General features: G+C 38.0%; 1 protein-coding gene across 3 annotated transcripts in view; it reads right to left on the minus strand.

The window, feature by feature from the left end:
* Nucleotides 1–3940: 3940 nt before the first annotated feature.
* The window catches only part of FERMT1 (FERM domain containing kindlin 1), a 60628-nt gene continuing 40360 nt past the window's right edge, over nt 3941–24208 (minus strand). For all 3 annotated transcript variants that reach the window (XM_069062794.1, XM_069062796.1, XM_069062795.1), the window contains 5 exons: nt 22304–22410; nt 20869–21090; nt 18669–18793; nt 12913–13054; nt 3941–9098 (listed from right to left, as the gene is read on the minus strand). In XM_069062794.1, the coding sequence (XP_068918895.1) occupies nt 8925–9098; nt 12913–13054; nt 18669–18793; nt 20869–21090; nt 22304–22410 (770 nt within the window). In that variant the 3' untranslated portion in view covers nt 3941–8924. The remainder of the gene's footprint in view (nt 9099–12912; nt 13055–18668; nt 18794–20868; nt 21091–22303; nt 22411–24208) is intronic.

Consider the following 24208-nt stretch of genomic DNA (forward strand, 5'->3'; position numbering starts at 1 on the left):
ATAGAACACTGAGTCAGGAATCAAGAAGACCTGACTTCAAATCTTGTCTGATACTTAGTAGTGTGACCTTGGGTGAATTCTCTTAACCTCTCTTTACCTCAGTTTTCCCAACTATAAAATGGAGACACAATAGCACCTACAGGGTTGTTGTAAGAATCAAACAATATAACATACACATTTAGTACAGTGTCCAGCACAGAATAGGCACTAAATAAGTGCTATGATGAAAATGATATAAAATTAGCTATTCACAAGTCAAGGAATAAAGTTGTCTTCTTATTCCCTTGTAGTCAAAGAAACTGAGAAACAGAGACTGAGTTGTCAAGGGTCACACAGTGAGTCAGAGTCATGATTGCCAAGACACTGCTGGAAATGAGGTTTACAAATTTTTTGACATTTTTGGACAGAGCCTGTGATTTCACTGCAATAGGAAACTCCCCTTGAAGACATTTCCTCTACTTCAGCAAGTGTTCTGCAACTTATATTCTTAAAAAGTTGGGTGAGGCTTAAATAACTCATCCAGAGTCACATAAGGAGTGCTTCAAAGGGGGCAAAAAATTGTAAGCCTTCCTGATTCCAAGTTTAACTTTTTAGCTGCCATTTCATGGTGCTCCTTGCTAGGTGCAGATTTTTTATAATAAAAAATGAACACTATTTTTTACCACCATTCATTTTGCTGGTAGATTGGTTAGGCACTGAATATGGAAAGTAGTGGTTATTTTTAATGTTATTCTTCAGCTGTGTTCAACTCTTCATGACCCTATTTGGCATTTTCTTAACAAAAATACTCGGAGTAAACATTTCCTTCTCCAGCTCATTTGATAGATGAGGAAGCTTAGATAAACAGGATTAAATGACTTGCTCAGGGTCACACTGCTAGTAAGTGTCTGAGTCTGGATTTGAACTCACAAAAGGGAGTGTTCCTATCTGCAGGCCCGGTACCCTATTGATTGCACCACCTAGCTGCCCATAACATTGGTACGCTGCTAAATCAACTAGATAAGTAGTTCTTAAGAGTAGCTGCTTCAGCAAATATTATAATATTCCAAACTGTCTTGGTTAGTATGAAGAAAATTCTTGTTTTACCTTACTTGAGGTTGCCATTTCTCACTGAGGAGCATAGGATCCCACATTTAGAGCTGGCAGGGGATTTAAGAGCCATCTAGTCCAATGCCTTCATTTTATAGATAAGGCAACAAGAGACCAGAGTTTCAGTGACTTACCCAAGGGAGTGCACACAGACAGTGACAGAGGCAGGGTTTGAATGTGTGTCCTCTGGAAATCCAGAACTCTTTCCCCTGTGTAGCAGACAGTGATGTGTGTTTAAATGTCTGGCTACTGAGCAAAGCTTTGAAGTAAATCCTTGCTTCCCATCTACCACCCACTGAACAGAGGGGAAGTGGAGGTGTTTGGTTCATGGCTTCACAGAAGTTTAGGGCCTGATGGGGTGAAAAGAGCCTGCACCAGTTAATAGTGTGTGCATGTTGGGGTTGGAGGGGAGGGTTACTAAGTAGCCAAATTAGGACATCTTAAACAGTCTTTGGACTCCAGGATCATTGGTATTCCCCAATTTGCTTTTGGGGATGGCTGCAGGGAACTTATCAGGTGAGATACAAGATTATTGGTTTGGCACAAAGCCACCTTCCCCATTTATAGACAATTTAAGAATTTTTGCCATGGTGGAGGTGAGGTAAAATATACCGGGATACATAACGCTTTTTCACATTTAGAGAATTCCAAAGAATTTCCCTGACCAGAGAGAGTCCAAAGAACAAGTTGAGTGACCAGAAAATTCTGCCTTGCTCAGTACTTCTGAAAGAATTTGTAAAATAGTTTAATTTCATGGAATTTTTCTGTATTTCATGTTTGGATTTTCTATACCCAGTTAAAAGGTTACCCTATTAACTCTAAACTATTTCCTCTCCGAGTGCACTGAATGCCCAATGCTTTCTTTCACCATTGTAGGGGAACTATAGAAATAGATAAAAGTGGATGATACATAAAAGGCTAAGGATGAGATAAAACAGCCCAGACAAAGCTCCTTCAAAACGGGAGATTTTCTTCCAGTGCCTGGAATGGCTTTAAAGACTTTGGAAATCAAAGACTTCTCTTCATCTTAACTCCTCCAGAGAATTGGTTATCGCAGAATTTCAGTTGTAAAGAATATCACTGGCTATCTGGTCAAAACCATACCTTTAAAAAAAATTCCCTCTGTAACATACCAGAAAAGTAATTCACATCACCCATCACTTAAAGGTCCCATTACTTGCTCCATTTTTGGATGGTTCTAATTTTTAGGAAATCTGTCTTGACATTTAGCCTAAATTCAGTACTTTGCAACTCCCACTCATTACTAGGACTCAGCCTTCTGCATCCAAGCAGAATCTAATCTCTCTTCCAGATCACAACTTTAAAATCTTTAAAGACAGTTATAGCATGCTGCCTCTCTTCCCCACCCCAAGTCTTTTCTTCTATTAAGCATGTTCCTTTCATTCAACTAATCCTCAAAGGCCTTCATCTTGGTTCCTCCCCTTTGGGTGCTCTTCAGTTTTATCAACATCCTTCCTGAAAACTACAGATGTGATGTTGCATGGTAGTTTAGGATTTCTTCTCCAAAAAGTGCTAATACCCTCTGCTGTGGTTGTGACTCTTACCAGATAAATCTGCCTTATCCCAGAACCCCAAGGGCTGAATTTGGGATGTGTCAAATGCCATGCTTAAGTTCCAGTAGGAGGGGGAAGAAAAGCTACTAAGGTGAAGAACTGATGTGTGTTGGGAGGAAGTAAACAGTGACCAAAGAAAGACATTCTTTTGCTTCAGTTTAAGCAGAAGAAAGGAGCCTTGAAGGGCAGCTAAGTGGCGCGGTGAATAGAGCACTGGCCCTGGAGTCAGGAGGACCTGAGTTCAAATGTGACCTCAGACACGTAACACTTACTAGCTGTTTGATCTTGGGCAAGTCACTTAACTCCCATTGCGCTCCAAAAAAAAAAAATTCTCTATCTGAATAATAAATAGTAGCTGTTTCAACTTTTATACAGTGGTAACAATTGCTGGCTAGAGAGGATTAGTCAATTGGGTAGGGGATGAGGTAGTTTTCAAGCACAATAGCGACAGTTTCCTCACTAGATTTCCTACCACACGAAATCACAATAAAAACAAAAACAAAAAGTTCTTACCTTATGGAATTGTATCAAATGATGATGTAATTAATAAAATGATAAGTAGTAGATGGATGTACTTATTCTACCTATTATTTTTATTATTATTGTTTTTTGGGGGGCAGTTTTAATGGACCTTGATTCTTACTTGCTTCGTTCAACAAAAAAATTGTGAAATTTTCTAGTATGTTGCCCAGTTTGTATACAGATATATAGACATCTCTATCTGAACTGGTAAGTACATTTCCTTAAATAGTAAGGTGGTGGGTTCTTCTCAGAGGGAGGTGGGGAGGTGGGAGAAAGGAAGGGAAAGCTCAGGGTCTTCAAGCAAAAACTGAACGACCACTTGTGTTAGAGACCATCATGGATATAAATGTCTATTATTATTCTTAGCATTGCCAAGAGTAATAAAGCATGTCAGTGGCAAATCTGAGATAGTTATTAATTAAAATTATATAATTATAGGGTTATAATTATATAATTAATTATAGAGTTCACCCTCTATTTGTCTAGTAATAAAAGAGGCTTTAATATAAGTACCCAGTACATGAATTATCAGTTTCTTTATATTTGTTTTTCTCATGAGATGCTTTGAAGAAACTAAATCTGCATTCTGTAGGTGGGGCATGAACCTGGACAACAGTGAGGCAGCAGTCAAGGTATGCATGACGTTTCTATAGAGTGTTGGGGACAGAATTTAAGGTTCAGGTTTTGGTTAGCATTAGCGGTTTAATTTGGATTAGAAGTGGGACTCAGTGTTATAGTTAGGGTCTGAGAAGTCACTCAGTCAATAAGCGTTTATTAAACATCTACAATGTGTCAGTCACTATGCTAAGCATTGAGAATACAAAGAATGGTGAGAGTTCCTTCTCTCCAAAGAGCTCACAATCTAATGAGGGAAACAACAAGCAAATACCGTATATACATATAAATTATATGTAGGAAAATGAAAGTGTCAACAGAAAAAACACACTAGAATTAAGAGGGATTGGAAAAGGCTTCTTATAGAAGGTGAGATTTTATCTGGGGCTTAAAAGAAGCCCATGAAGTGGAGATGAAGAGGGGGAACATTCAAGGGATTGGGGGGCAGTTAGAGAAAGTGCCTTGGAGGCTAAAGGGAATAAAGGTTATATTAATACCAAGAGTGGAGTTTCAGGATATAATAGAATTTTAGGTTTGAGCTTAGAGGGCAAAATTTTAGTGTTTGATTCTGGAAGAGTTCTCAACCTCTCTTCCCTATTGTAACCAAGGTCTTTGAGAGGGCTGTCTACAATCGCCACCACTTCCTTTCCTCTCACTCTACAATCCAGATTCCAACCCCATCATCCAACTGAAATTGCTTCCTCCAAAGTAACCACTGATTTCTTAAATCTACTACCTTTTTTTCTCAATCCTCATTCTTCTTGGTCTCTGGAGTCTCTGACACTGTCAATCACCTCATTTTGATGGTTTCTTCTTTCTAGATTTTTATGCTGCTGCTCTCTCCTCTTTCTCCTACCAGCCTGATTACTCCTTAGTCTCTGTTATTGGATCTTCATCCACATCACACCCACTGGCCACATGTCCACCCCCTCACTCTGTTCTGGGTTCTCTTCTCTCTCCATGGTATCTGACTGGGTGATCTCACCTGCTTTCAAGGACTCAATTATAATCTCTATGCAGATGATTCTCTGACCTATTTATTCAGCCCTAACCTCTCCCTTGCCCTTTTCCCTCTAAAAGACAGTTTGTTTAAAGAACCTAACTAGGTGGTAAGTCTAATCCCAAAACCCAAAGTGATAGAGAACCATAATGCCTGATCTCCACCACACAGTAAGGAGCAGCCAAGGAAACTCTGATTAAGTCGGTCAACAGACTTGATCTTGTCACGTGGTGTAAATACCTGGCTGTTCTTTGTACTTCCTCTATCTTGTCCCAGAAACTTTTCATCATGGAAGCCCACTCCAGTCTTAGAATTCTCAACTGAAAGCATCCTGTGCCCCCTTTCCTGATTGGATAGCTTCTCCCTGAACTCCAGTTAAGGAAGGTGTCTAGGTCAGCCAGGTCTCATTCTTCTTTAGGTTGTACTCAACTTTCTCTACCTTAAGTCCTTTCCACCCCATCGATACTTTGGTCTCCTCTCAACTGCTTTCAGTTTTCTTTTATGTGTTGTCTTCCCCTATTAGAAAGTAAATTCTTTGAGAGCAGGAACTTTCTTTCTGCCATTTGTATTCTCAGAGCTCAACATCTTTCTTAGCTATAGTACTTGAATGCTTCTGGACTGATGACTCCAATTTTCCACTTCCAGCATCTTAATGCTGGATATCCGGAACCGGGTATCTCGTAGACATTTTAAAATCAACATGTCCAAAGCTCAACTCATTCTTCCCCACCTATACCTTACTGTCTAAATTCTGTTACAGTTGAGGGTATATCCTCTCACCTAGGCTCACAGCCTACATGTCATCCTCTACTTCTTTCTGTCACTCCCCATATCTAATCAGTTGTGAAGTCTTGTCATTTCTATCTTCCTAACAACCCTCAAATATGACCCCTTCACTCCTCTGATACTGCTACCATTCTGGCCTTCATTGCCACAGGCCTGGACTACTGCAATAGTCTACTGGCTGGTATCTCTGCCTCAAGCTTCTCCACACTTCAGTCCATCCTCCACTCTGAAGTGCAGGTCTGACCACATCACCCAGATATTTAATCAACTCCAGTAGCTCCTTATTACAGGCAGCCAGGTGGTGGGTCTGCAGTTATGAAGACCAAGTTCAAATCTTGCCTCAGACACTTTCTAGTTTCCATGTGACTCTGGACAAGTCACACCTCTTTCTGCTGAAGCTTCCTCATCTGTTAAATGATATTAACAACACCTACCTCACAGGGTTGTTGTAAGAACCAAATGAGATATTTCTAAAGCACTTAATACAGTGCCTGTGACACTCAACAAATGCTTATTTCCTTCCTTCCACCTAAGGAACAAATATAAAGTCCCTCGTTTGGCTTTTAAAGTCCTTTATGACCTGGTTCTTTCTTATCTTTCCAGTCTTCTAACAATTTATTCCTCTCTGTGTACTCCAACATCTATCATTGGCCTCCTTGCTGTGCCTTGTCCAAGATATTCCATGTCTTGACTCGTGATATTTTCACTGGTTGTCCCTCGAGCCTATAATGTTCTCTCTCATCTCCATCTACTAAATTGTTCTGACTAGGGAAGAGGGCATAGGAATGATCCCCTTATTCACGAAGCTGGTAGTTTATGATCTCACTGACTTTTTTGGGGTGCTACATCAAACTGCCGACTCATATTGTGCCTGTAGTTTTAAGAAAATAAGAAATTGAGATTTCCAAGCTTTCAGTGTCTACCCTGGTCATTTTAATTTCTTCTCAAAGGTGGAAATAGGAGTAGGAAAGAATAGGAGTGCTATTTCATAGTTCACTGGAAATTTCTAACATAATAAATAAGCTGAAATTGATGGCTAAACTAATGTTTTCATATATCTCTAACTTCCCAGATTATCAGTATAACTTTTCTTTTCATGGATAGATGAAAAATGGCTTTCATTCTAGAGTCCTGGGGAAGGATGAGAGAATCAGAAAACTCTGTTTGTTCTCTGTGCGACAGAGAAAGCAAGGCTACAACTTACCTTAGCATATAGACATCTATATGGGAAAGAGCCAATTAGGCCTGGAACAATACTCACCAAAAAAAATACCATACAAACTTTGTGCATTTTATTACAGTAGTTAAAAAATACAGAGGCAGCATCAGAAAGCTTAACTTGGATGCCAGGCTGACATGGGTTCAAGACCTGCCTCTGATGCTTAACTGCCTATGTGACTCTAAAACTTAACCTCTTAGTATTTCCATTCAACTCTAAACCTGTAAGTACAGAATTTTTATTAGACATTTTAAAAGAAAAGCATACTATATATAAAAGATTTGCAGTTACATGTAAAATCTTTTTTCTGATCTACTATATGGAAATGCTCATATTATCTGGCATTTGTTAAATTCAGAATTAAAAATTATTCAGTTGCAAAGGAGGTACAAGATCAATCTACACTGGCAGAATTTCCTCACTAGTAGTTCACTCTATCAAGGAAATCTCAGGCCCTATGTCAAGTTCTTATACCCATCCATATAAAAGAAATTAAATGTATATTTTCCCATCTAATATAGACAGAAAAGCTAGTAGTTTTAAAATGCATACATTAGTAAAATTTTACAGTGATGGTTACAGAGAATATAGACTCAAATAGCTTTACACAGGACAAATGAGCTGCATATAGCATTTAGTACAGTGCTCGGCATACAGTAAGTGATTAATAATCACTTATTGACCTGTTGACTTGATATGGCTATTTAGAAATCTAATACTCTAAGGGGATAATGATCTAGTCTAAATTTAGACTAATGCTTTTGTAAAGTGCATCTCTACAGAGTACAAATAACTCATTTGGAAGATTTCATTTGACTGCCACCATCTCCTTTGTAATAGCCAAGTACCCATAAATGGAACTTGAAGTTTATCCTGACATTCTTTGTTGCTGACAAAATTTGATCAAAATCAGTAAACATCTGTGAAAGTTACTATGGAAATGATAGACAAATGGGAAATACCAAATAATTCAGTTGAAACCAAGGTCTCACTTTAGTAAACTACGTACAACTTTGTCTTTTGTGACAAGTGGACTAGTTATATATACTTTAAATGTTATAATTCTTTTTTTTTTTTTTAAAGCAATTGGGGTTAAGTAACTTGCTCAAGGTTATACGGCCAGGTGTTTCTGGGTGTGGTGCTGAGTATCTGAGCCTGGATTTGATCCAGGTCATCCCGACACTGGAGCCGGTGCTCTTACTCGCTGAGCCACCTGGCCGCCCCTAAGCAATTGGAGTTAAGTAACTTGCTCAAGGTTACACGGCCAGGTGTTTCTGGGTGGGTGCTAAGTGTCTGAGCCCGGGATTCCATCTCCAGGTCATCCCAACACTGGAGCCGGTGCTCTTACTTGCTGTGCTACCTGGCCGCCCCTAAATATTATAATTCTAATCCATAAATGGAAATATTAGGAGGCTTGATACTTACATACTTACTGAAGTTTGATAGTGCCAGGGTTATGATCAAATTACTAGCTTGTGTCAAAAGAAAATGTTCCAAATGTTTGTTACTACATGAACCATATGGTTCTAGGGCCCAAGTGTTACATTAGGCCTTAAATCTTGAGGCTTGTACCTAGAGGCTGAAAGATGTTTCCTGATTTGCCTCACCTGGGTATGGAGGCAGGAAAAATTAGGCAGGAGAAAATTTGATTCTTCTATGTATTACTCTTGAATTCTAAGTTTTCTTCTCATTTTCTAGCTTTAAGGAAATGAAAACATATCACTCAAAATTTGTTGCTAAGTTCTAGTTCCTCTGGGAATCGGACAGAATCCTTGATGTCATCGTCTCAGGATACCTCACATACAAGAACTGCTTTACTTTATCTGCACCTTCTTTCTCCATTAGTCTGCTGTCACCTTAGGGCTGAAATCAAACTTTAAGTCATAATATTCCAGTTCAAGTAATTCCACCATATAAAATGCTTCAGGGAGTAAGGGTATGGGTTTGGGCTTGTGCAACAAACAAGATGTGGGAGGGATTTAGCATGGGAAGTATTCCAGAATTTATATTGTATTGTTATATTATTCTGTGGGAAGAGTCAAAGGTTTTAAAAACAAAAACTAAAGCAAAAACCATGATACAGCTATACTGTTTGCAAAGGTCAACCAAGTCAGCTGGTTCACTCCTGACCTCCTGTTAATTTGTGGAAGAGCTCTTCATCAAGTGTTTCATTTTGGTCTTTTGAGCGAGTAGATAAGAAGATATAACCACCAATATATTCATGGACTATCTTGCAATCTGCACTTCGGCAAGTGAAAGCAATAGATAAATTTTGGTCAAACTCTATGGCAACCTGGAAAAAAAAAATGAACAATGCAAGTAAGAAAAAAATCTACACACACAGATGGGCTGTTAATGATTATTTAGACTCTGGTTTCTTGTGAAATAGTCTACAAACAATTTAAGAACTGACTTAGCTTTAAAAAAAAAAAAAGGGAATAGGGAATTACTGCTCATTTGGTGCCCTCTTGTGGTAGAAACGTTTAGAGAAATAAATTCTGAGAGTTAGCTGGAACAATTACAAAGTTGTCCTTTAATCAGTACTTGCTGATTGAATGATATGAGATACAAATGTTGTCCAAGTAGTCCCTACGTTACAAGGCAACCCATGAATGAAGGAGGTCTTCTCTTTATAGGAGGTAAGTTTATATCACAATTAATAAAGAGCAAGAGAGAGATTTTGAAAATTTTAACGATGATAGAAGACACTTAAGAGACCACTTAGTCTGAGTTCTCCACTTTTGCTATTATAATGGAAGGAGATCTGGAGAAGGTACGTGGCTTGCTTAGCACAGTGTCTGGCCCATAAGAGGTGCTTAAGAAATGCTTTTTGACTCACTGTCCAAGATCACATAGTAACAAGAACTTGGAATCAGAATCTAGGATTTTAGGCTTTTGGTCCAGTGTTCCCACCATATACTATACTAGTAGATTTCTACTGGAAGAGTGAAGGTGCATTCTACAGAGTTATTCAAGGATACAGGAAGATCAGAGTATGAAATCTTGGGCAGAGGTGGTTATTTTTTTTTTTTTAAATCAACACTGCCAATCAAAGGTAAGTGCTTTTTAAAAGAAGAAAAAAGGTCTATTTGGGAGGTGAACAGCTGATTAAGATGGCCTCATGAGAATGGGGATTTGGATTTTTGGATTAAAGCTTTAAATATCATAATGGTAAACTGTCAATATAACTAATATAGGTTGTAAGAATGTATTTACATATAGTCTTATAAACCTTACTGAATGAAAAAACATTTATTAAGCACTTAATATGTGCCAAGCACTGTGCAAAATGCTAGGGATTCAAGTCACCAGTCCCAAATGAACTAGGCTACTGAATGAACTGCAGGATGTCATTCTTAGCAACTGTCATTGATCTCTGAAAGATTATGGGTAATGGCAAAGTACCACAGTGATATGTTTTCTCTGACAAGGAGAATAATCCTTGAACTGAAAAATACTGAACAAAAATGTCCCTAGAGCATATAATCAGGAATAATAGAAAAACTAGTATTCCGATTTTCAAAGAAAGGGAAGAGACCAGAGTCTACAAAGCATAAGTCAATGAGCTTGATTTCAATTTCTGGAAAAATTTTGACATGCATTATTAAAGGAGTGGTTAATGATATAAAGAAAAGGAAGCAATGATCTCAGAGAGGAAGAATAGCTTCAAAAAGATGTCATTCTAGATTAGATTAATTTCCTTTTTTTTTTGATAGATTACTATATTGGTAGGTCAAGGGAATGCTGTACATATAATTTACCTAGACTCTAGCAATGCTTTTGCCAAAGTCTCTTACACTATTCTCATGGAAAAGGAGAAAACTGGGATATGACGGTATGCTTAGGAGCATTTACAAGTGATTGAATGGCTAGACCCAGACAGCTCCAATGATCTGTAATTGGTCCTGTGCTATTTAACATTTTGGTATTGACTTGGATAAAGGAACTGATAGCATGCTTAAAAAAAAGTCTGTAGATGACACAAAGCTGGGAAAGAGAGCTAACATGCTGGATGACAAAGCCAGGATACTGAAACATCTTGACAGGCTAGAGAGCTGTGCTAAATCTGAGATAAATTTAAACTGGATAAATACATAAAACATATACAGGTAGGTGGCAGAGTGGATAGTGCCCAGTCTGGAGTCAGAAAGACTCATCTTCCTGAGTTCAAAACTGGCCTCAGACACTTACTACCGTGTTTCTCCGTTAATAAGACCTATCCCGAAAATAAGCCCTCCCCTTACTGTGTAAGATTCCTCTAAAATAAGCCCTCCCCCGAAAATAAGCCCTATTGAGATTGCTACTGTAGTGAAGGTGATCCCCTGCACTACACGCTATATTACAGTACCCTCTGTATGCACCGTCTCCCCCCACCCCCCCCGGTGAAATGCACGCCGCGCTCCGAGCTGCATCCAATCAGAGCTGCAGCAGTGAGCGCGTCATCCTGTTCTTCCCCAGTGATTTGCTTATTGAACAAAGGTACATTTTTTTGTTCACATTTACCTGTTTATTAAAATTGCTGTCAATGTTCATTAAAATAAGCCCTCCCCTGAAAATAAGCCCTCTGGTGTTTTTCTGTCCAAAAAAATAATAAGACAGTGTCTTATTATCGGGGAAACACGGTAGCTGCATGACCCTGGGCAAGTCCCTTAGCCCTGTTTGTCTCACTTTCCTCATCTGTAAAATGAGCTAGAGAAGGAAATGGCAAACCACTCCAGTATCTTCGCAAGAAAACCCCAAATAGGGTCATGAAGAGCTGGCCATGACTGAACAACAGATGAAAAATACATAAAGTCTTATTCTTGGTTTAAAAAAATAAAATATCTAAGATATTTAAGATGGGGGAATTATAACTAGACAGAAATTCACCTGAAAAAGATCTGGGGATTTTAAAGGACTATAAGCTTAATATGGGTCAACAATGTGATACTGCATCCAATAAAGCTAGTATGAACTGAGAATACATTAAGAATATCAAAGTGTCCTGGAATACAGAAGGCAATAGTTGCATTGCCTTCTGACCTGATCAGACAACATGTGAATATTCTGTTTAATTCTGGGCTCCACATTTTTTTAATAATAATAATAATTGATAAGACAGAAAGTATTTAGAGGAAGGCAACCAGTGGAGGGTTTCAAGATTATGTCATTTTGGAATCAGTTGATGGAATTGGGGATACACAGTCTGGAGAAGAGAAGACTCAGGTGTAACATAATAGTTGCAAAGATATGTCTAAGAGCTATCACATGGGGACGATTAGATTTGTTCTGCTTGGCTCTGATGGCAAAACAAGAAGGAAAAGGTAGAATCTGGAAAGATACAAATTTAGGTTTGAGGAACAGAAACAAAGCTTTCTCTAACATTTAGAGTTGTTTCAAAGTAGTGGGCTTCCAGAAGTACAAGGCCTTCCCCTGTACTGCAAGTCTTCACATGATGGATGAATGACCACTTAAATGTGTCATAGATTAGAATCATGATCAGATACATCTTTCCTTCTAACTATGAGATTTTATCATTCATTTTGAAATATGCTGATTAAGGCCTAAAGAGTATGGGTTCTTTGTGTTAAGACGCTATCTTTTCCAATCTGTGCAAATTAGTCATTTAACTGATTTTTTCTTTCATATATAAAGTTATTTTTAGGTTGACAAATGGTGCTTAAACCTCAAGACAAAAGAATCTGTTTGCAGATACTAAAAAATGTGTGCTTTAAGATCGGTTTTACGTCAGTTATACATGTTATATTCACCTTTGTGAAATGATGAATCTAAGCTTTCTCATAAGCTTATAATGAATGAATGAAAATGAAATAAACAAAATGAAATAAAACAGCTCAGCAATTTTAGGGAGTCAGAGATTCTATATGTTCAAAATACAAATTAAACAGTTTTGTCATGTCAGTTCAGTTATTTTTTGGTCTCTACATGTTTAAAAAATCGCCTAGAATTAAATGTGATAATATTTTTATATACAATTACAAAACCTTTGTGGTTTGTTAGCTTTTGAAACAAAAGTTCCTCCTTTTAAAGCCATCTATGGTTCTCTGGAATGACACATATTCACAGGACTTACATCTATTTAGAAGAGGAAAAAAAATCATTTTTACCTGACGGATTTCCCAGTTTACATTCCACTGTTTCATATTTGCAAATCTCCATGTTGTAATTGGATCCCCTGTGGCTGTATCTATCCTAATTAATCTATTATATGAAACTCCAAGAAGATCATCTTTCTTGCTTCCTTTAAACCTGGAAGGATAATGACTGTATTCATTAAAAGAGCAAGATCCAATTGGAAACCATTTTATAACAGGGAATTTTAGATAAATGGTTCTTACTCAAGTCTCTCTTTGGAAAAGACAAATAAGGTACATACATTTTAAACCATTCCATTGGGATTAAAAAAGGCTGAGACAGTTCACCGACAAGTCCTAGTGAAGTATACCTTTTTATTGTTGTATGAAATATAAGAGAAAGAATGACACTGAATTACAAATTCATTCTTTGAAGGCACACAAGAATAGATACCATTATCTATTTCATATCAGAGGAAAGAAGGGTAGTAGATGTTCAAGTACGTATAAGAAAAAATAGTATTAAACAAAGTGTAACAACTCTTTTCCTATGTTATATGCCATAATATTTCTTCAGTCTCACCTTTTTTTATTTCTACACTTCTAGGACATGTACTGTCTCACTTTCCTTTGCTTCCACTTTCCTTTTGTTTGCAAAAAGGAAAGCTATATAGGATGGATACAGAATCTTTAGCTCAGTGGCTGCAGGACTTCCTTATGTATGAATACTATTGTGTGTAAACACGGGGAATACTCCTGGTTCACATATTTTGGAAAGTTTGATAATCATAAAACCATTGCATGTAAGAGTCTGTCAGAGTACATTATTAAATTACATTAATCATCAAATCAGGGTACATTAATCCCCCAAACAGTAGCATATCACCTGAGGTGGGAGAAAGGTAGTGAAATGGGTAGGTGAGGCAAAAGAAAGAATAAGGTAAATAGTTCAGGAATAAGGGATTAACTGGAACAGAAAGTCATGGAATATTTTCCCTGGGCTAGTAGGATAACTGCCTCAGGGGGATGTATTATAAAGGAACACAGCATAGTAAGAGAACAGGGGGTAGGTTCACAGTTACATTCATTACTGGGATAAGTTAAGAATGGGTTATTTCTTTCTTTTCCAACTGTAATTTGGGGGCAAGGGAAAAGAAGATAAGGAATAAACTTTAAATAGGTCTGTTCCGGAAATAGGTGTAATGGCAAGCAAAGAAGTGCTTAGCATCTTGTTTCAGCTATTTAATTATTTAGCACCTTGTTTCAATTCAAGTTTCTTTTGAGCCTTGCCCATGATTATATCAAGTCTCTGTTAAGAAACAGAATTTGTGAAACCCACAGTGGGAGGAACCTGCTGATGTAACAGGAAGGGGCGGAACAGGGAGGAATTGATGATATATAAGGAAAAGCTCAAGCTGGGAGGGGGCAGAATTGAGAAGGGGAACTTTGTGGTGGCCAGGCACTCTGTTTGTCTGTGTTGATTTTTGTTTGTGATACTCTGTACAGAAGCTTACTGGAAGACCTGAAAGAGGATTTTCTTGTTGTCTGTTTACATTGGCCCTGGGGGAGGGTTTCAGAGGTCCTGGAACTATACTATAATAGATATAGATAGATAGATAGATAGGTATGGTGTGTGTATATATATATATATATATATATATGTATGTATATATGTATATGTATGTATATATTTGTGTTGATTGCTCAGACCTTATTTGTGGGTTTGTGTTGAGTTCTCAGATCTTGTATGTGGGTCTGTGTTGATTTCACAAGCAGATAGTGAATTGGTGATGGTGCCAGCAATGTGAATGAATGTTATTTTGGCTTTGTGCTAAGCTCAGTCTTCCCAGAAACAGAAACTGTGAAGGACTTGAGGTGGACTGGACACTGTGAGCTTCAATATGGAACTGCACAAGGAGCTGAGAGCTGCCTACCTTTGCATCCAGGTGACAGTTGGGTAAATTTAGGCAAAAGCAGAGATTATAGAAGAGGAACCATGGAATCTGGGAGCCAGCCTCAAGTCAAGATGAAAAGATCTCTCCCTGGGTACTTAGTGCTGACTGAGATCATGATTTACTGTGGCCTAGGGGTGGGAGAACTTTGTACTCTGTACCTTGTACCTCTTAAGGATGATTGAGTTAAGGATGACTGGAAACTAATCTCCAATTAAGGAGAAAGAAGACTTTTTGACTGAGAGATTAAGACAATGTGACCTAGGGGTAAAGAACTTTGGCCTTTGTGTCCCTTAAGGAGGCTTGCTCCTTAAGGATGGTTGAGTTAAGGACTTACTGAATGACTGTACTTTGTGTCCCTTAAGGATTGCTGAGTTAAGGATTTACTGAATGATATCTTTTGCTTAAAACTATGTGGCCAACTTTAGTGATAAGTTGTTATGTTATAACATTGTGAATGTTGTGCTCTGGTTTCTGTTAATGCTCTGCTTTAATTTACTGCTGAATAAATAGAGAGTTCACTTTACTATGTGATCAGAACCTTAGAGCTACCCAAAGCAGCAGTCCTCTGGAAAGCTGCTCATGTTTGGCTTTATAATAGGACAGATACAGATCCCCTCCAGCTACCCCTGCTAGGGGAGAGTTGTTACAGATAAGGCAAAGGATGAAGTCAAGTTTTTGAGAAGAGCCACAATAATATGAAGATTATGCTTTACATAAAGTCAGGACCAGAACAGCCAGATTTATCATTGAACAATACACTTTTGGACCCAAAATGAACATTAATGATAATCTAGCCAAACCTCATCATTTTATATGAAAGGAAACTCAGTCCTAAAGAGGCAGATTGGCCAGTACTAGAATCTAGGTTCTCCTAAATTCCAGCCTAGTGCTTTTTCCATTATATGACAAGATAAATGATAGGGCAACTACTTGTTTACAGTAGTAATCATAGGATTTCTTTAAATATGTGATTCAACTTTCAAAAGGTTTCATTAGCACATACCTTTTCAGCAATATAACCTATTTCATAAAGTTAGGTTTCTTAGATTCTAAGATTCCTACAGGCTCTAGCTGCCTTTTCTTTTTTAAATCTTAGGGAGGTGATATTAGTGAAATGTAAAGAACAGTAAACTGTGCATTGAGATTTAGGTTCTGTTTTAATCTCATTTATGCTATTATCTATCTATTCTTAAACTGTGGGTCATGAAAAATTTGACAACAGTGAAAGTTTTCTGAAGGCACAATGACCAAAAATTAATTGTAAATCAAATATGTAATGAATTAGGTGTTTCTGGCATCACTTGCCCAGGTAGCTGTGCAACTTCATTGCGGCTCTGGTTCTGAACACAAAGCACTACACTTTGTACTCTGCATGCCCTCAGGCCACGCAATGCCAACAAACTGCAGAAAAGGTGTCTGGAGTAGAAAAAGTTTAAGAAGCACAGACTGACCAAATAAATCTGAGCTACAATTTTCTCATCTCTTAGATAAGAAGATTGTATACATTTGGAGTCAGGGTGAAAATGAGGTCAGATCGAGGAGATTGGGGTTAGAGAAGGCTAAGACTACCTCCTACAGTTAAGAATTTGTGATTATGAAGCCAGGACATCTGGGGCACGATCAGATATTCAACCTAGATTTTGGGAAAGCAAATCTCAAAGGGTTATGAGGAAGAATAGTTTCAAATTAACAAAATCACACAGGGTAAGTCAGCCCAAGATAGACAGAATATTCAAAAGTGAAATTCTGGAGTCATAAAAACAATTCCAATGAGGAGGAAAAAATAGGATTTGGTTAAAGAGACCAATGTGGATCTGGAGGGACCTCACCAAACAACTGGTTTTTTTTGTTTGTTTTTGCTTTTTGGAGGGCAATTGGTGTTAAGTGACTTGCCCAAGGTCACACGGCTAGTTTTTGTGTTAAGTATCTGAGGCCAAATTTGAACTCAGGTCCTCCTGACTCCAGGGCCAGTGCTCTATTCACTCCACCACCTAGCTACCCCTACAACTTAGTTTTAAAATAAGGAAAAGTGCAGAAGATAGAAGCAGGTTCAGTTAACAGAGAGTGAATATGAGAAGTTCAGAATGTGTTGAAGCTATGAGAAGCCGAAAATAGTTTTGTTTTGTTTTTTTGAGACAAGGAGGGATCAAAGATAGTAAAGTGCTTCTGGTCACCTGGTCCAAATGAACTGCATCCTTGGTTTCTTAAAGAGATGGCAAATATAATTGCTGAGCTACTGCTGGGAAGAACTGAAAGATGGTGGAAAATGGGAGAGGTGCCATTAGATTTGAGAAGAACAAGCATTGTCCTTATTTTCAAAACAGGGAAGAGAACAAAATCTGCCAAGTACAGCCCAGTAAACTTGAATTCAATTCCTTGAAAAATCTGAGACAAGATCATTAAAGAGATGGTTTTATGAACAGCTAGAAAGACAAGGTGTGACTACAAGCAGCTAGTGTGGCTTCATCAAGGACAATTCATGCCAGATTAGCCTCATTTCCTTTTATGACAGGGCTATTAAAGTGGTAGATGAGGGGAATGCATTAGATACAATTTATCTAGATTTTAGAAAACATTTCATAAAGTACTATATATCATTCTTGTAGAGATGAAAAAAATATGGAATAAATGATTATATAATTTGATAGACTCAGAACTGGATGGACAACTGGACTTAAAGAGGAGATATTGACTGAATGTCAACAAAGCAGGTTTCCAGTAGCACCCCAGAGATCTGTGCTTGGGTCTGTGCTATTTAAAATTTTTATTGATTAGTTGAATAATGGCATAAATTAGTTGAATAATTTATTCAACTGGGGGGGACAGAAGTTGGAAGTACTCACTTTTGAAAAGTGATGGGATCAAAGTAGAGAATAGAACAAGTGGATGGTGGGATAGGAGGGAGGGAAATATAGTCAGCTTTTACAATATATCTATTATGTTAATGTTTTGCATTAGCTACGCAGGTAAAACCTATACTGAACTGCTTATCTTCCTAGTAAGGGAGTGTGACAAAGGAGGAAGGGAATGAATCTGGAATTCAAAGTTTTAAAATCAAATGTTTAAAATTATATATACCTATATACTATTGTTAATACTATCTTACATGTAATTGGGAAATAAGACATACAGGCACTGGGGAATAGAGATCCACTATGCCCTACTGGAAAAGTTGAAAGGGGTATGGGAGAAGATATGGGAGAGAGCAGATTGGAGGAGGGGATATCCTGTGGGACTGCTGTTTTGGGGCGGTGGGTAGGGGAAAAACAGGGAAAAAATTTGTAACTCAAAATCTGGCAGAAATTAATGATGTAAATCAGAAGTTAATAAAGCATTTGAAAAATGAAAAAAAAGTATTGCTTTTTACTGATACTTCACATGGCTACAATGGAAATAAAGTACCTGGAATACTGTGTAAAGTCATACCTTGAAATAAGGATGTCCTTCCTACTGTACAGTGTCTTCTCTGCCATATTGTGAGGATAAAATTCACTTTCATGAGTACTGATTCAATAAAATAGTGAGGAGTTACCATTTGCTTTTAGGAAACTAAGGCACTGGACTCTCCTTCCTTCAGTGAAGGTTACCTTTTAGGTATCAGGCTTCTTTAAGAAAAATTAGACCATTTCTATCTTTTAATTGTATTTCAGGGTCCTGATACTTTGGGTACATTATTTTATCACACAGAAGAGTCCTGTGAACTACAAAAAAAGTTTTGACTCAGTGAAAAAGTAGATCAGAAATTTATCCCAATGGAAAATGAACCAAATTCCCGATAGGTCATTTAAAATAAAAATATATATAAGGAAGAAAGAAAATAAACAATGTTATTACCTGACAATGTAGTATGTGAGCCCAAATTCTGGTAAGGACTGCCATGCTTGGATAAAACGGAGCTTAGCTTCCACTAGAGACATCTGTGCCACATTCTGGTGGGCTTCCAGAATTCGAGCTGCCAACTAGGAACAATAAGAATGGTCTGCCAACATCTGAAGACTATTAACAGCTCTCCTTAACATCATTAGTTCTAGGATACTCTTCAAAAATCATAAGAATCCCAGGAATGATCCTAAAAGAACTTGCTCATTCTTTATTAAGACATTGAAATCTGAATTCATCCTGGAAGTTATTAGCTAACACAAGTATTATCAGATATTATCTAGTGATCATATTATTGATTGGTTGAATAATGTTGTGATGATGTCTCTATAGGTTTTCATAGTCTATTGCTCTCCCTTTATTTTATGTGGAACTTCCATTTGTTAAGCCATTGACTTTAGTCCCACTATCTTCTGCATCCTAAAAGAGCTCCTGGCTGAAGTCCTAGGTGTTAGTGTGATATAATGGAAAAAATCTTGGACTTGGGAGTTAGAATCCCTGGTATTCTAGCTCCTAGTATGCAATTTGGTAGTTGCATATGGATATGATTCTGGGACTTGGAGTTTCCAGACCAGATAGGATCTACCATTTGTAGCAAAGGAATGCATCTTGGATGCCAGAGAAGTCTTATAAAGCAGCCATTTATGTTTTGGAATTGGCACGATATTTGAAAAGATTCTGTACTATTGAAAGCATAGAAAAGATTTTAGAAAGTGCCTCCTTTTTTCTAGTCTTGAGAATATTTCACGTAGCACTGCAGGTTAGAAGAGAATTTCCTTAAGGGCCCCTCATTTCTGAGGGACTGCTTTATTTTTGTCTCTGTATCATCAACACTTTGCATGTAGCAGGTGCTTCAATAAATATTTGCTGGACTGAGTTACTAATTATGTGACCTTTGCCAAATAAGCCACTTGCATCACAGTTTCCTCTCTGTTGTACAAAGATAATGGTATCTGTCCCATCTTATCTTACAAAAACGTTGTTTTGAGGAACAAATGTATGTGAAAATGATTTTGCAAACTGCATATTCCTACACAAATATCACTATTATTTTCCTCATGTTAAGAATATAAGGGTTGTTGCAGAAAAACTAATAATACAATTTTTCACTGAAATGTTGAGTTTTGTTGAGAGGTCTAACCAATAATGTATAATGAGATGACTAGCATAGAGCATATGACCTTGAGGGAACAATAAGATTTCAATGGGACAAGATTGGGGGAATGGGCTGGAGAAGTTGAGGAAAAGCATTGCAGACATGCATACACAAGCCAAGAAGATGAAAAAGGGGAGGATAAATTTGGAGAATGGGGAGTACTCTCATTGGTTGACACATAACGTGATAGGGAGTGTTGTGAAGTAAGATAAATATGATGTGCTGGGTTTAGGCTAGGAACACTAGGCTGATGAGTTTGGAGTTAATAGAAATGAAATAGAAAGAAATGAATGTGCGGACTTAAGTCAAGTGGAGGCAAGGGTAGAGATAAAATTATTGATAAGAAAGGGTAATTTCTTAACAGGATAGGACTATTCCCAGAAGATAATCAAGGACTTGTCTATTAGTGGAGTAGCCCAAAACTTTTGTTCTCATGGTCAAAAGGGGCCTTCAAACAAACCATAATTCAAAATGTATAAATAATACAATAAGTAATTAAGATACATTCAGTTTAGTGGGAGACAGAATTAGTTACTCTGGTGGTTTAGGGGATAGAATCTAACAGCTGAAAGGTACCTTGGAGGTCCTTTAGTTCAAACTACAGGGTCTGAGCTCCAATGCCTTTCTACTACACCAAGAGGCCTCAGCAAAGCAGTCACCCTTACTTGGGGGAAAATGTCGCTGCGTATGGAAAGAACTCAGGAGAGAAGCTGGTTTTCTTGGAATGGAAAGAAGGAAAGGAAATTCCCAGGGAGGGGCATGTCAGAGGGGGGAATTCCTTAGAGGATGCCAGGAGAAAAAGATAAAACTGAACAGTCTTCATTCCTAAACTCCTTTCTCCCTCTCCTTGGCTAATGTCCGAGTTCCCCTCACTTCCTTCTATTTCACTTAGGGACAGCATATATTAAATTTTTGAATCTTCTAAGTTTTCTGAGGTGAAGACCTAGGGGCCCTAGGCCCTGCCAACAATGTTATAACCTCTGCCAATGTTAGAATTACCTGTTTAGACTTGTATTTCTTTGCACACCGAGGTGACACAAAACATTCTGGTTTCACATCCATGCATTCAGGATCAGAAGGTGCCTGTGAGGTTGTATTTCTGTTTTTCATCTTCAGAAATGAAAGAATGTTGTTTACTTCAGGCCAGTAGGAGCTATCTGCCATAGTTTTGCCTTTTGAAGCTAAGATACAGGCAGCCATCCATCTGGCATACTGATTCTCCTGTAACACAAATGTGACAGGACCCTAAAATACCATCATACAAAATGTACTTTAGTGGCAGTTGTTTTTTTCCCCCAAAGAGTGTGTCCTCAGCAGTGACTATACTTTCTATAGATGTTAAAGATATGCTACTATTGCCTGTACTCTAGCTCCTACAATATAAAAAGATGATGTTAAAAGAAGGTTATGGGGCAGTTAGGTGGCACCAAGGAGAGAGCATCGGCCCTCTAGTCAGAAGGACCTGAGTTCAAATGCAGCCTCAGACGCTTACTAGCCATGTGAACCTGGGCAAGTCACTTAGTCCTGATTGTTTAAAAAAAATAAGTTATAAGGGATTTTTATAAAAGAATGGCTATAGGGCCAGACTTCGATCCAGCAAGACCTGGGTTTATGTATTGCCTCTGACACTTAGGCGCTATGTGACAAAGGAAGTCACATAACTTCTCAGTGACGCAGGCAACTTTGTTAAGCATGTAAGTTGTAGAGCAGGCACCAACCTGTATTGGCAAAGGGAGTTTCCTCATCAGAATCTCCCTATACCAATAAAATTACTGGTGTGATTTCCCTCCCACCTTCCAAAAAACTGAGTTATAATTTCCTGTTTTAAGTCATCAATCATTAAGTTGCCAACTAAACCTCTGTAGTGTTTATAGAGTTTTAAAGTGGTAAATTGCTACAGCACAAGTAGCTGTGATGTTCTGGGTAGTGTCTAGCACCATACCCAGGATGCTACCATCACTTAAATGAATCAATGACTGAGTATAAACAGATAAGTAAAAACAACAGGTGTTTGAAAGTACCACTTATCTACATGTTTGTTTCCCTTTCCTTACCCTGCCTGCTCCTTTTAGGAGAAATAAAAGCAATTAGCTTATTTGGTATTTGCCATCTTGTAGTTCCACCCACTGACTCCTCTCTTGCCTGGATATTACTGTAGGGGTAGGCAACCAATGGTACAGGGACACTGAAAAGGAAATCATTGGTGGACACTAACTGCTCACTGTATAGATACCTCTATTTTCTCTCCGACCTAAGTTTTGAAGGTATGGGAGAGAAAGGTGAGAGGAATGGTGGTTAAAGACCAGAGGAACCTGAATCACAAATCCCTCAAAACATTAGCAGCACAAATGTGACAAATTTTTTCATTTGGTATTACCATTGGTCCTTATGCTAAACAGCTAAGCATTCATTCAGTTTCACCTTTTTTACTCACATTGTCACACCTCAAATATACTTCATTCATACCATCAGCAACAGGGATTAGCAACTTGATTCCAAACTTTCTCCCTGATACGTTTACATCGGGTACAACTTCACAGCCTAATGAGAAAGGGCAGGGAAAGCAGTTGATTTTTGAGGATTCACTTTTATACGTTAAGAAAAGGGAGTGGATTATTAATTATGAAGTTTTTCATCAGCTTAGTCATGCCTTAGATCCTAATATCACTCAAATTTACTTTATCCCCTAAATCCTCTATGACTGCAATCTCTTGGTCTTGAAATTATCCTACCCTTTTACTCTTTTCATACCTGCTCTTTTCCAAGATGCTGATCTGATCCCTCTTGGAAGAAATCATGAAATGTTGACTAGGCTAACTACAAATTTCTTCTATTTAATGTCAACTGGACCCTCTCTGTACTTTAATCAGTTTATTTGTCAATTATTTTACTATTCCCAACAACAGCAGATCTAATTTTCTTTCCCCAAATCCCCAACTTGGTCTCCTAGCAAATAACTTCTACTTAGCCCCTATTTTACTTAAAAAATTGAGGCCATCACATCAGTGAACTTCTCAAGTTCCTTTTAAACCTGTATCCTTACTCACGGGCCCCTCCATCCACTGAGTCTCAGAGGGAAAGATGGCCCTCTTCATCCTTTATGCTTTGTGAACCACAAAATATTTGGAAAAATGAATTATCATCATTATGATAATCTTCAGTGTCTCTCTTTCTGCTGACTCCTTTTTGTCAACAAACATATCCAGTACTCTTTTATTAAAAAAAAGCAACTTTTCCTTGATTCTGCTTCTCAATCTAAAATATTTTTGCCCTTTCCATTCATTGCCAAACTTCTAAAAAGAGAAGCCTATGCTTAACTATTGGAATGGATTTCTCCCAGTGCATTGATGCATTATAAATATAGTAAGCCCTCTCTGATTTACTGCCCTCATCTTCCTTCTATAGCATTGGATAAGGGGGATGACCACTTTCTTTCTTGGTACTCTCACTGCTCCCTTGGCTCCCATAATGCTGTACTTGCTGTCTTAATTTTCTGGTCATTCTTCTGTCTTGGGTAATTGGCCCTCTCCTCATTCTTACCCTCATCCATTCTTATATCTTCATTTAATACTTTTATGCAGATTACTTCAAAATTCATATCTGTTCTTCCTCATTCTCAGTTGCTCCAATCCCACACCTTTCCGCTGAATATACTTCAAAATATGTCCAAATAGAACTCACACCATCCCCTTAAAATTGGTTACATTTTTTCATTCTATTGATAAGGTTATTATCCTTCAAGTTATCCAGGCACATAACCTTGAATTCTTCTTTAGTTCTTTTCTTTCCCTTATCCTTCAAATCCAATCAGTTGCCAAGTCCCATATTCTCCTTTGATGCCCCTTGTACCTCTCCTCACACATTGTAGCTGCCTTAAAATTAAATTCCTATTTCTACTCACCTAGACTTCATAATATCCTCTAACCTGTTCTGCCCATCTTCAGTCCAACCTCCTTTCTAGTCGGTACTTAAGACTTCTGCTAGGGTGATCTGTTCTGATCACATCTCCTCTTTATTCAAAAACCTTCACTGACTCTATTTCCTTCTCAGTAAAACATAAATGCTCCTGATTTTGACTTTTAAGGTCAGTCAGTCATTAAACATTATACCTACTATGGGCCAGGCACTGTACTAAGTACTGGGGATGCAAAAAGAGGCAAAAGAGTGGTTCTCCACATTTTTACCACAACCTAAATGTTTATTCTCATGTCATGACTTACTTCAGCCAAACCACACAATCTAATCTCTGTTCTCCACTTTTGTCTCTCCCTTTGCTCATACTGTTTCCCCAGGCCAAGAATGGATTTCCCCATCGCTGTCTGTTGAAATTCCTCCCTTC

Source organism: Petaurus breviceps, unplaced genomic scaffold, assembly GCF_028583685.1.
Source record: "Petaurus breviceps papuanus isolate PSGF00001 unplaced genomic scaffold, PetGlider_PUasm1.0 90504, whole genome shotgun sequence".
In the NCBI taxonomy this organism is placed as follows: Eukaryota; Metazoa; Chordata; class Mammalia; order Diprotodontia; family Petauridae; genus Petaurus; species Petaurus breviceps.